Source organism: Dermacentor albipictus, chromosome 7, assembly GCF_038994185.2.
Source record: "Dermacentor albipictus isolate Rhodes 1998 colony chromosome 7, USDA_Dalb.pri_finalv2, whole genome shotgun sequence".
In the NCBI taxonomy this organism is placed as follows: Eukaryota; Metazoa; Arthropoda; class Arachnida; order Ixodida; family Ixodidae; genus Dermacentor; species Dermacentor albipictus.
Window position 1 is genome coordinate 29,068,825 of NC_091827.1, and position 12,660 is coordinate 29,081,484.

The 12,660-nt window shown below is 47.1% G+C and overlaps 1 protein-coding gene across 1 annotated transcript; it reads left to right on the forward strand.

Moving 5' to 3' along the window:
- The first annotated feature begins 6,477 nt into the window (after positions 1–6,477).
- LOC135917396 (GTP cyclohydrolase 1 feedback regulatory protein-like) lies at positions 6,478–10,443 on the forward strand. Its single transcript, XM_065450964.1, has 3 exons — positions 6,478–6,644; positions 6,714–6,808; positions 8,865–10,443. Exons 1-3 carry the CDS (start codon positions 6,609–6,611, stop codon positions 8,986–8,988), a joined length of 255 nt encoding a protein of 84 aa, XP_065307036.1. The 5' UTR covers positions 6,478–6,608; the 3' UTR covers positions 8,989–10,443.
- Positions 10,444–12,660: the final 2,217 nt, after the last annotated feature.

Here is a 12,660-nt window from a genome sequence, read left to right on the forward strand (position 1 = left end):
GACACCCTACATACTGTATGTTGTAAAAAAAAAACGAAACAAAAATGAACATTAAATAAGCGCATGCAGCCCAGTGTGATACGGACGCTCTAGCAATGAGATTGGCCTTTCTCGCCCGTAATCCAACGGGTACCGTTCTCTGGAACATATGCGTGCTTTAGTTTGCCTCCCTCCATGTGACTAATATTCTGAGTGCCAGAACACAGCCACGGCGGGTGATGTATATCCACCGTAGACGCTGTTCCAGGATTGTCAGTTGTTTGATCCCTAAGGGCCGGCTGACAACGCCCCTACCCGAAGCCTCCGAACACAAACCCAGGAAAGGCTGTTCGGTAGAGCGCCAACGCCTTCTACAGCGAAATTCCCTGTATAACGAAGGAATCATTCTGTCCCGGTTATAGTGTGAGCCGTGCGGTGTGCGATCTTTACAACGAAATAACCTGTATAGCTCGGAGACCCCAAGCAGTTTCATTATAAAGGCGTTCGACTGTAGTGTGCCCATTGACTTTCTTGTGTAGTGTTTTGAGGTTAGCATACGCTGTTTCCGACAGCGTGCACTCTTTCCTGTTATTTTTCTTTTTCGATAAAGATCCATCAGCGGTGCTTTATCGGGTTCGGGTTTTGGTCAGCATAAACACATGCTTTAGACCGATCAGCTTACTGTCCGTTGCCTGTCCGTTGCCTAGGTTAGTATACGCTGTTTCCGAAAATGTACGTTCCCTCCAGTTTCTTTTTTTTTTTTCGATAAAGCTCCTTCAGCGGTGCTTTATCAGGTCCGGGTTTCTGTCAGCATAAGTGCATAGAACGACAGAAAGCTGAGCTAGTTGGTAGGGATTCATTATGCAAAATAGAAGTGAGGCGTGCAGACAGGACACAAGAGTAGAGAAGTGGACAACACGAACGCCGTGTTGATTAGGCGCCATATTTTCTGCCGTTATCGTGACGTCACCATTGCTTCGGGTCTCCAGGCGTTTCGGAATGCCTCTGTAAACTTGTCGGACAGCTCTCAGCGGTGGACATTTGTGACATATATAAGCGCATGCTTTGCGATAAGAACACATGGCCACGTTAGCGCGATATGGGAGAGCTTTTCTTGCAGCAGAATATAAGGATGTATGCAAAGGTAAACACACGACGACGTCCGTGTGTGTACCTTCGTTAACAATGAACAGATTCGCGTAGATCCCTTGAAACTCTTGTGCGCAGACTAGGCGCCATATTTTCTGCCGTTATCGTGACGTCACCATAGCTTCGGGTCTCCAGGCGTTTCGGAATGCCTTTGTAAACTTGTCGGACAGCTCTCAGCGGTGGACATTTGTGACATATATAAGCGCATGCTTTGCGATAAGAACACATGGCCACGTTAGCGCGATATGGGAGAGCTTTTCTTGCAGCACAATATAAGGATGTATGCAAAGGTAAACACACGACGACGTCCGTGTGTGTACCTTCGTTAACAATGAACAGATTCGCGTAGATCCCTTGAAACTCTTGTGCGCAGACTAGGCGCCATATTTTCTGCCGTTATCGTGACGTCACCATAGCTTCGGGTCTCCAGGCGTTTCGGAATGCCTTTGTAAACTTGTCGGACAGCTCTCAGCGGTGGAAACTTGTGACATATATAAGCGCATGCTTTGCGATAAGAACACATGGCCACGTTAGCGCGATGTGGGAGAGCTTTTCTTGCAGCAGAAGATAAGGATGCACACAAAGGTAAACACACGAGGAGTGTCCGTGTATGCAACTTCGTTAACAATGAACAGATTCGAGGAGATTCCTTGAAACTCTTATGCGCAGGTTAGGCGCCATATTTTATGCCGTTAACGTGACGTCACCATAGCTTCGGGTCTCCAGGCGTTTCGGAATGCCTCTGTAAACTTGTCGGGCAGCAGCTCTCAGCGGTGGAAATTTGTGACATATATTTCTGACATGATTTAGTGGAAGTAGCCGTTCGAAGGAACTACGTGTCTTCATGACATATCAGGGCATGCTGCGCCAGATGTCGGATTAGGTGCGAGAACACTGGAGTGCGCATTCTCGTGACATATCTTGCGTAGACATACATACATACATACATACATACATACATACATACATACATACATACATACATACATACATACATACATACATACATACATACATACATACATACATACATACATACATACATACATACATACATACATACAATTACAATACGACCGAACACGTTTCATGCATTACAGTCGTCGCTGTTGATGTCATTCGGCATATTCGATGAAAATGGGGCTGGGATTGGCCGTTAAATTGATGTATTATTCCAAGTTTAAACGGAAATAATTTAGACATGATATACAGATAAATTGTGCGGAAATACGAAATGACATGCTAAGGTGATAAAGAAGCAACAGTAGAAATCAATAATCATTAATTGAAAAGTACAATGAGAAAGAGTGAAAACAAGTGATGATGGTGGTCCCTTGTATAATCGAACAAACCGGGTAGCAATATGATACACGAAATTAACAGAAAAAAATTGTTATCGAAGATGCGAAAGAGACCGATATTGGGGACGAGCTCCACCACTGCAAAACCTGGCGCCACCGTCGGCGTACGTGGCATGAGGGATCACGTGGACACAGCGGCCGTGTCGGCTGCTTCGAAAGCGCCGAAGCGAGCTGAAAGCGAAAGTTTAAAGTCCCACCTGCGCCGCGGTTCTGATTAAGTGGTGATACTTTACCACTTTGGGTGTCTGCTTGACAACATTTGAAAGTACTATAATATGTAGTGGCTGCCTTTGGAGGTGTGCAGCATGGTAGGCTACTGCTCGGTGCCACAGTGCTGGACGCTCGCAACGAAGCCCGGTGTCAGCCTTATTCACACGTAGCCGCAGGGCAAGGAGCTGCGTGAAGCTTGGCTGGCGAAACTTAGCATCTGCAAGCAATCATCGGCTACAACTCAGGTATGCAGCAAGCACACACGCGAGGAAGATTTCTGCTACGGCGCCGGGACTGCGCGATGTTCGGTGAGTAGCAGAAAATGCGCACTGAGACGCTCGCCCGCGCCCGCTGCCCGGCTAATGTCATGACGGTTTGGTCTATGAACTTGTTGATGCTAGATACTGGCAAGTTCACTGGAACGGAAAGGGAGCGGTAAGAATCGCATTAAAAGAAGGCATGGCATATGGTCATGTTCGTGGGATGAATAAATGCACTGGATTGCGAAAAAGAAGCGGAGGGAAATCGCACGCTGAGAAAACCTATAAACATACAGTGCGCCGCAACTTGAGAAATAATATTGAAATGTCCAATAATTTTGAAGACAAAAAAAGATTGAATCGTCGCGACGGCACATCACAGTTGAAGTCTCTATAGTCAGTCAGTCAGTCAGTCAGTCAGTCAGTCAGTCAGTCAAGAACTTTATTGAGGTTCTGAGGGGGTTTAAGCCGTTGGAGATCGCACGCGGGGAGCTCCTTGGGCCGAAACCGTAGGCGACGCCCAAGTCGGGACGGGAACGTGGTGACGCTCCGCCAGTTCTTGGGCCCTCTGGACAGCCTTGAGTTGGAGTGTGAGGTCCGGGCTTTTGAGGGCTTCTTCCCATTCGGGCTCACTGGAGAGAGGGCCCTCTGGTAACACGGTACATTGCCAAAGCATGTGCGAGAGTGAGCAATAGAGTTCTGGGCAGTCTGGGCTATTTGCCGGGATTTCTTAATTGTAGTGGCTTAATAGGCCTCGTGACGGATACGAGTCCGTTTGCAGCATTCGAAACGCGGCCGCCTGCGCGCGCTCGAGTTTGGCGTGCGGGATCGGGTATTTCATTCTGCCTTTTCGATAGTGTGAGCTGATTTCTTGGTAAGTGAGTAGCGGGTCATTAAACTGTATGTCCAGCCCCTCGGAGGCCGTGGGACCGTCGCGGCGGGCAAGTTCTCGCGCACGGTCGTGGGCCGTTTCAGTGAGGTTGGGTTTTTGCGGGTGAATGTCTTTCCCCATGTGAGCGGGGAACCAGGAGAGGCATCGTTTGCACTCTTTTGAGCTTGCTAGTAGTGTATGCGCTACCTCTTTCGATAGGTTGCCGCTTTCATAAGCCCGAATTGCAGCACGCGAATCCGTGAGGACATGGGTAAATGTGGGGTCTGCCATGGCGATGGCTACGGATATATATCAGTTCTGCTTTAGCGCTGGTGGTCGATTTAACCGATGCCGATGATCGTAACGTTCCGTTGCCGTCCACAACTGCTATCGCGAAAGTTGATGTATTGCCGTACTGGGCTGCGTCCACAAATGCGGTGGCTTCACGATCCGCGTCGGTGCGGTCGAGAATCGCGCGGGCCCGGCGCCTACCCACGTTGTATAGTGGGTGGACGTTCCTGGGAAACGGTGAGACTCTGTAGTTGTCTCTAATTTCACTCGGTAGGGTAACAGCGTGCTCGAGATAGGGAGATGGGGAGACATTAGCTGCGCTTAGAATTAGTCTACCGGCTTTGGACGAGGATAGGCGGAGTATTTGCGCCATAGTCTGAGCCTCGATCACTTCGTCGATCTTGTTGTGCATGCCTAGCTGATCAACCTTTGCTGTACTTGCTCTTTGCGGAATGCCCAAGACCTGTTTGATGCTCTTGCGCATGAGTGTGTTTAGTTTCGTGTTTTCTGTTTTCGTCCAATTGTGGGCAGAGGCGACGTAATTAATATGGCTCATAAGGAACGCGTGGTATACGCGTTCCTTATGCAGGCGGCCTGCATTCGGAAGTCTCTATAACGGAATTATTTTTTAACAATTCTGATAGCGACCACGCAACAATGGTTGCTAGTGTGCTGTCAGATGCTCATATGCTGCGGCCTAAAGCTCACGGCACGGTGCGAAAATGCGCTCACAGCGAAAGCAAAACACTGTGCGCGGACATGCATGCATACGCGCAGTCGGTCGCTGCGAACCCGTGCTATCGCTGCATTGGGGCTTCACTGTGTTATGCCCCATTTGGTTATACAGACAGCCCACTATAAGAACATATTTCACATAGCTTACTCTCAGCGTTTGCCTACCTTTCATGCAAAAAGCCGGTTCAGGAGACTCCATCGCGGCGACCGCGCAGTGGCGTTCACTGTACATATTCGGTAAAGAGATAGCGTCTGTAAACGATTCTGTGCTTTCAGTTTGCCCAAGATTATTATATCAACAGTCAAAAACTTCCTTGGTTTTGAGAGCAAGGCCTACATAAATGTCCGGGAAGGCTGCCGCGTGGTGTTCTTATTGAGCGCCGTAAGCGAAACCTATGAAGAGTGCGCCGCGTCATCCCTCATACTACGCAAGGGAGGCGCTTCCGACAGATGGCGACTCCGTAAACTCCTCGCCCCCAATACCGATGCGAATTTCCGGCATGGTTCTGGTCAGTGGCGTAGCTAGGTCGTCTGGCACCCGGGGCCCTTAGCTCTTCTGTCACCCCCCCCCCCCCCGGTTGGAGTCGAGGAAGGCGAGGATATCGACAATTTTCGGGTGTCTTCAGGCGTATATGACACCCCCCGCTACTGGCCCCGTGCACCCGGGGCCCACGCCCCCCCCCCCCCCCCCCCCCCCTGTTGCTACGCCACTGGTTCTGGTACTTTTTCTCTCAACTTGTTGCTCATACCCTCAATGGGGAATTGGCCAAGAATAGGATAGGTAAAGCTAATGACTAGCACCAAGCGCCTGCTTTTATTTATTTATTTATTTATTTAGTAATTTTCACAGCTGCTCGATCCGAAGTTTCCCCAGCTGTCCTTTGCTTGGACATGCCGTCAAATCTTGCGCTGTATACCGCAAAAACTAAACACGATTGCTGCAATGTTCGAGCTAGCCGTTTTTACATATCCGCAAGCTTCGCTGCACGCCTGAATCGCTGCCAGGTCCCCGGAAGATAAATATTTATGCGTCAGTCGACCGAGACCGCTTGCGGACACGCACGGAACAATGCCGTTCTTGTGCAGATGTGGGACACCGGATGCGCCGATCACGTGGCCGAGTACTCACGTTCTGTCTTCGATACTAATGTGTGGCTGAGATAATTTAAGCGCGGAGTTTTTCGATCACACCCGATGGCTAAACTTTGATTCGAGTTTCCCGCCAAGACCAAAGCACAGACTACGATGCTGCGGTGCAGCTACCGTTCGTGCGAGAGAGCATAGAGCGAGGGAAATGTATTGCTTCTGTTATTCTTTATTTGATTTTCTTGAGAAAATCAAGGGACACGCTGAGATTTACGCTTTCGCACGCAACTAAATATGAATTTTTTAATGCACCCAAAAGGTTCAATTTGTAATTTGGAAAATATGCCAGTTACAAATTGTTGCGTCACCTATGTTCAAATTTTTGGACTATAAAATGACGTTTGATTGTACTAAAAATAGCAAAATTAAAATTACTACTTGCACATACGTGGCAGACAACGTCAGTACATTGTTGCTTCTTTTGTAAGCGTTTCTAAGCTTTGGGAAGGCTTCAGTGAGGCTTCGCTCAAAAGTTTACACAACTTCGTAGAGCGCAGATCGCACGTGTGTCGCTGTAGTCGCGCGACGCGTGTTGCGGTTGTTGGTACGCAGCAGACAGCAGACGTGCGCGCGGACTTCCTCGTGTGGGGCAACTTGGTGACCGCGATGCCGTACATGTTGATCTCAACCCAGATCCGACTGGTAAGTAGCACGCTGTGCGGAGTCTCTGCTCGCAGCTGTAACACTCCTGTCGTGTTTATCTTGCTGCAGGAGAATGGGCCGACCATCGTAGGGGACCGCAACAGCGATCCAACTCTCATGGAGCATCTCAACGCGCGCAAGATCACCCAGCCAGGAAACGACTTGTGAGTGCACGCCGTCTTCCAGACCGCCGCTACCCTCGCCCTGTTCATATACCGAGCAAATGCTCGGTATTCGTACGCGAAGCAAACGTTGTCGCTGGCAGCTTGGTCGCTATTTGGGAACCCAAAACGGAAGCATGCAGTGGGCATGCTCGCAGCGGAACGCCGAACGCCCATCTTTCGTCGAAAGTGCGCACGGTTTAATTTACGGAGACAACCGGCCTTTGCCTGTTTTCCTCTGGCGACATCCCTTGCCGACACCGTTAAATATTTCTCGCGCGCTAACGGCATGTTGCGGACATTTCGAAATGGGATCGAGGGCGTGCCTCACATCCCACTCGGAATTGACTCTCTCAAGTTTCAGGCGAATGACAACTGTGACTAACAGGAAGCACTCCATCACGCGTAAATGCCTTCTGTTCGATTTTGTTCCTAACTACGAAACGCGCTCTTTTTTTTTATTTATTTGACTTGAGGCACAGTGACAGTGATTGAGATGCTGCAGTGATTGGCGGGTCCGTTCGCTTTGGCCTTTATCCGCGCCGGTCGCAAAACAAAGAAGAAAAAGATAACATTCCCGGTGGTTGGTGAATCACTTGAAACCAAGGTCACTACTGGAGACGACGGTCATACGAGACGGAGTTACAAATTGTAGCCTGTTTGCGGCGCCTTCGCGGTCTGTCGCTGCCGTACGTTCACTGGCTAGCTGCGATAGGGCACTCTTATAGCCGAAGCCGCGCGTTAACTTTGAGATAAGAACGATAAGAACTTCCTGAACGTAACTGACGGCAGTAATCTAAGGTAATTGCAATAACAGATAAATGATTGTGGCTCGGTGGCGCGAATGAACACCGATGCTTGTGTGTGTACGAGATATGATCATACCGCTTTTCTTTAGTTTAACGTTTTTTTTTTTTCATCACCTGTGGCAATAGCACAAGACGGACTACTCGAAGAGGCGGACGGTATACTCGTACGAGAAATCAAAATGCATAATTGCAAATAAAAGCTTTACTATTTGATATTCAATTAGTAGGCATTATTTAATCCCTTTGCTTATTAATATAGTAACTTGGGTGTCGTAGCTGAAGAGACAGTTCTTATCTCGGAACGATGGTAATATCAAAATTCGTTCAAGTTGTTGTGCCTTGAGAACTTACTATATATAGCTTGAATTCAGTCATACTTTCCCTAAGGTAACCAATTAAATGCGAGTTTGAACTTGTGTTAATTAACCATATTTTGTGTGTGTGTGATTTCTCATGCAAATAGTGTCCGCCTTTCTGGATATATGCCACTGGCGATGTTTAAAGATCCTGTCTGGAGTTCTTAAAAAAGAAACCCCCGCCTCGTATACTGACGGCTATATAACCATTTAAGCGAGCATGCAAGCTTGCAAAGTTTCAAATTTTAGAATCCAAGGTCACAGATGTTACTGACATTGGTACTTACACATGAACACCTACCACTACGGTTCCATGCAGGACATCATTTAGAGTACCCAGGTGTCTGGGCCACGTAAGGTTTGGGGCAACTAATAAAACTGGATTCACACATGGAGGCAGAGTACACAGAGGTGCATTCACATGGCTGGAGCGTGTTCTAGGGATCCACATGCTTACTTGCGACTCCAATTCTTGCGCACATTGCCAAAGCATAAAAGGTGAGAGCGTTCTCTAGTCCGCTCTCATGTAGGCTATGCAATCAGACTTTGCACGCCTGCTTATCGCCAACAAACCAGCAAAGTAAAACTCATGTTTACAATCACAAACACAATTCCACACCAGATAGCTGGCCAGACCAGTACAGTCCCTCTCGACATATTTGATCCTTGTTAAGCTAGACAGTTATTCATAAGACGGACGGCCTGAAATACTGCACCACATATTCCATCTGGCCTGTGAGCGGAGAAATCCGAACTTGGCGGCGAGGGCAGCAAGTCATGGAGCATGGGTCACGTGATACACTGTCTGCTGCGAAAATTTCTGCTCCTGTCCGTCATGTGAATGCAGCTTATTAAGCAGTACTAATTGCTCATGGATCATGTTTGCCGTTTCAGCCCCGAGTACCGGACGGAAGACCCACCCCGCACCGTGCTGAACAAGCTAGAGCTGATGGGCTACCGTGTGGTGGCAATGTCCGGCATTGGCCAGACTTGCATCTGGACCTTACACAAGCCGTGACGTTGCACGTCATGTCTTACGGCGTTTCGCATTCACCGCTCTGGCGCCACTACTAGCATCGATTGCTTGTCTCATGTTGTATTTTTACACCTGCTTCGTCTCAAACTGCTGGCCAGTCACTGGATAAAACAGCCCTCTCACTTCACCACGGGTTCACTTAACCACGAATTGTTATTCTTGGTCTGTCACAACCGTGATATTTTGTAAAACTCAGCCCTGTGGCGCTGCTCTCCACCCCCGGACATGTCAGCGTCTACGGGCGACAGCTTTCCTCGCAAAGCGCCAGGTATGCTGTCTGGGCGCAGTAGCTTGTTATACGTGGTGCCACGACCAAGGGCTTTTTTTTTTCTTATACATTTTTTTTTTCTCGGCACCAAGATATAAATCTTGGCACAGTGCTAGGTATGCTGTTGCCTGTTGGCGCTGTGCCGAGTCACGTAATATCCTGCACGAGTGACCATGTCCACAGAAGTTTATAGAAGTTGAATGTTGCTCCCACAGAACTGGTCTCTTTTTTTCTGTATTTCAAAGGGTAAATCGCCAAAAACAAGTAACTTAGCCTGGAGTGAACAGTGTAATGCTGAACCAACAGTTCCGATAAAGGGCAGCCGATACGTAGACGTCAATTATGGTCAGGCCTTATTCTTTAGGTCTCGCTTATCTGCTTGCCTCACACTTTTATGGGTTACAATTAGCTGCCTTCTCAGCTTACCAGTGCAGCTTGCATCTACTCCTGCGCCGGATGGATGCATTGTGATAGACGTATTGACACAGCCATCACACCTCACGCTAGCACAAGAGCCGCGTGAGGCTGGGTATAACCACTGCTGCTCTCTTCAGTAGATTGTCAGGGAACAATGTTAATTTGTGAGTGGAAGAACACATCTAACAAAGGTTGAGCATCTACAACTTCTTCAAGTGGCTGTACAAAGTGTAGCCTAAAGCCTCGCCATACATGCTTCCACATAGGTAGTGCCAGCCTTCCCTCCTCCTCCACGCTTCTCCCTCGCTCATTCACTCAGCTTGCGGTGTCAAACAAACTTACATAGTACCAGCTTCCAGTTCCAAGCATAAGTGACGTCACTGACGCCTGCAATTGCTGCATAGAGATGCAAGTGTGCAACAAACGAAAAATGGGACCATCCGGAAATCCAGGAAGCGGAACTACCGGAAACGGAATGTAGGAATTGGAAATTACGGAAGCACCACTGACATGTGATCGACGAATCAGAGAACAGCGGCACATCAAAGGCTGGCGCCACTTGGCAAAAGCAGTGGTGGCACATAGATGGAGGGGCTTTAGTGTAGACTAATTGAGGAACAAAACTCTGATCCTTTGGTGTATCCTGCCACAGCTGCAAGGCATTGTTCAAAGTACTAAAGAACTTACTGTGATTGTTGGCTCAACTGGCTTTTGTATTGTCATTGCTTGATATAAAATTATTTTTTGTTGCAGGGTGTGTGGTATAAGTTACTGCTCAATACAGGCATGCTTTATCATGTCTTATCACCTGTGAAATTGGGTGGGAAAGAAACGGCTGTCAGTGGGACAAAAAGATGGTGCACGAAAGCGCTTGTGTTTGTGATGTCTGTCTGTAATTCTTTTGAAATGTTCCCAAGTGTGAACAGAATGAGCACTCTGGTATTGCTAAATTGGTTCTCAACTGTAGTTTGAGAATTTACTGATGAAAAAAAAAAAAAGACTCTGCTCTCAGCATCATGATGTCGCAAGCTCTCATTTTGTTCCATGGCATAGAATTCGACCTTCCATGCTGACACCTTTCGAAGACTATTCATGCCAATTTTTTTTTACGCTAGTCAGCGTCAGTCAGTGCACAACCTAAGGATGTGGCGAAAGCACATTACAGGTTGTTTAGAGCAAGAATCTTGCACAGTGGCAAAGAAAGGTGCTGCTTCGAGAGCAATGTTTTCATTCGCAAGCCAACGTACTGCAGTCCTGTTTCATGATGCGAGTCAAAGCAGAACACCTCCTGACATGGTGAACAAGCTTGTGCGACTATGTAAAAAATGATTTATTTATGTAGGCATGGTCATCAATGGAAAGGAAACCTTTAGGTAAGGAACTTGAAACAATTAGTGCATTAAAATTTTGGTAAAATGGAACGTTTGTATTCTACTCATATCCACTTGCAACCGCAGCAGCAAAGGACACTCTAGCTTCCCAACTTCTTAATTCCTGCCAGTGGCTATGGTTACCTGAACTAGAGTGTCTTAACGAAAATGGTTTTCGTACTGGTTTTAGTTTTGCTCCACTTGAAAAACTTAAGTACTGGTACTGCTCCAGAACAACAAAATTATCCGTAATTTATAACAGTTTTTGTTTACATACAAAACATTTCAAAGTAACAATAAAAACATAGTATTAATTTTTCTCATTAAGTAACGAGTCCTGAGATCATGCCCGGTGCCTTGAGGCAAGGCACCAAGCATGATCTCAGTAGCAGCACGTCATTGAGTAAACTCAACGAAATACTGCTGTTCGAATAAAATCAACTTCAACATAAATGAAGAACAAAACAAGCACTCAATAAGCAAGGCCTGGATTTTCCTACAATGCCGATCTACTAGTGCATTGAGCAACACGCTTAGATTAGTGGCGCGCTCGACCGGCTACCATTCGCACTGTTCCCGTCTGAGATACGCACCAATACTGACTTCCCCATGAACTGAAAACCAATCAAAAATATTTCGGTTTTACTCCGAAACAGTCTTTGTCCTGCTGAAAAAAAAAATTTTTTTCTGTTTTGTTTCGACACACGCGACTTGAACAGATAGACGTTGCAACCCAACAGCTTTGGAACACATTATTCTTTATTCGAACGGCATAACCCCCCCACCCTTTTCTACTATTTTCCATGGCTAGGTGGGCAAATGTGGAGGCAAAACTGAGCATCAGTGCGTCGTCTTCTCAAGAATGGTCGGGTTATGTTCTGCTGCTGTGTTTGAGGTAGCCTGGTTTTACTTGCAACCGTTGCAACTGTGTTCCAGCGGGGATGAAATGCGAACATGCTTTCTTTATATGCCTGGATATGGTCGCACACTAAAAAGCCAAAAGCCAACAAAATTAATCTTAAGCGCTCGACTATAGTGCTCTCCAAGCAAATCAAGCAATCATGTAAAATGCCAGAATAGAAAGTTTCACCCGCACACTTGGCAGCATAACAATTGGATTCCTGTGGTGCATGTCTTGGACCATGCTTGATCAGTGGCAGTTGGCGCCCATCTTAGCTTGAGCTTAATTTTTTATGCTCGACCTTTGTGGTGAATGTAGTGCCCGTTTTTGTGGCTAACTTTCAAACCAGTCTTCCAGTGTCGTTTTGGGGATGTGGTTGGTCCACCTAATTGTCACTATGCACCATCAAGACATTAGACAGTTCTGTTTCATGGCAATATGCCAGGCAAAATATACAGATTATACATGTCAACTTAAGTGGGTATCAGCACCGGGTTTGCCAGATATGACTACGTTTTGCCATACTAGCTAATTTTTGGTGCTCTTGCGGATGGCTATTTGTTGGCTAACGTTTCAAACTAACCTCAGATAATGTAGAGGACACTTTTGCGAAAGAGTTTATTCTATTTGCCACAACCTCCAAAGAGGCCTCCACGGTTCATATTCCTCGTCCTTTAATAGTATCTAGATTTTAACTT

What these genes read in the sequence shown, in the direction of transcription:
- LOC135917396 (XM_065450964.1), top strand. Translation starts at nt 6,609, where the DNA reads ATGCCGTACATGTTGATCTCAACCCAGATCCGACTG. An exon ending in TCTCAACCCAGATCCGACTG is followed by an intron (nt 6,645 to 6,713) that starts GTAAGTAGCACG and finishes ATCTTGCTGCAG; the next exon opens with GAGAATGGGCCGACCATCGT. An exon ending in ACCCAGCCAGGAAACGACTT is followed by an intron (nt 6,809 to 8,864) that starts GTGAGTGCACGC and finishes TTGCCGTTTCAG; the next exon opens with CCCCGAGTACCGGACGGAAG.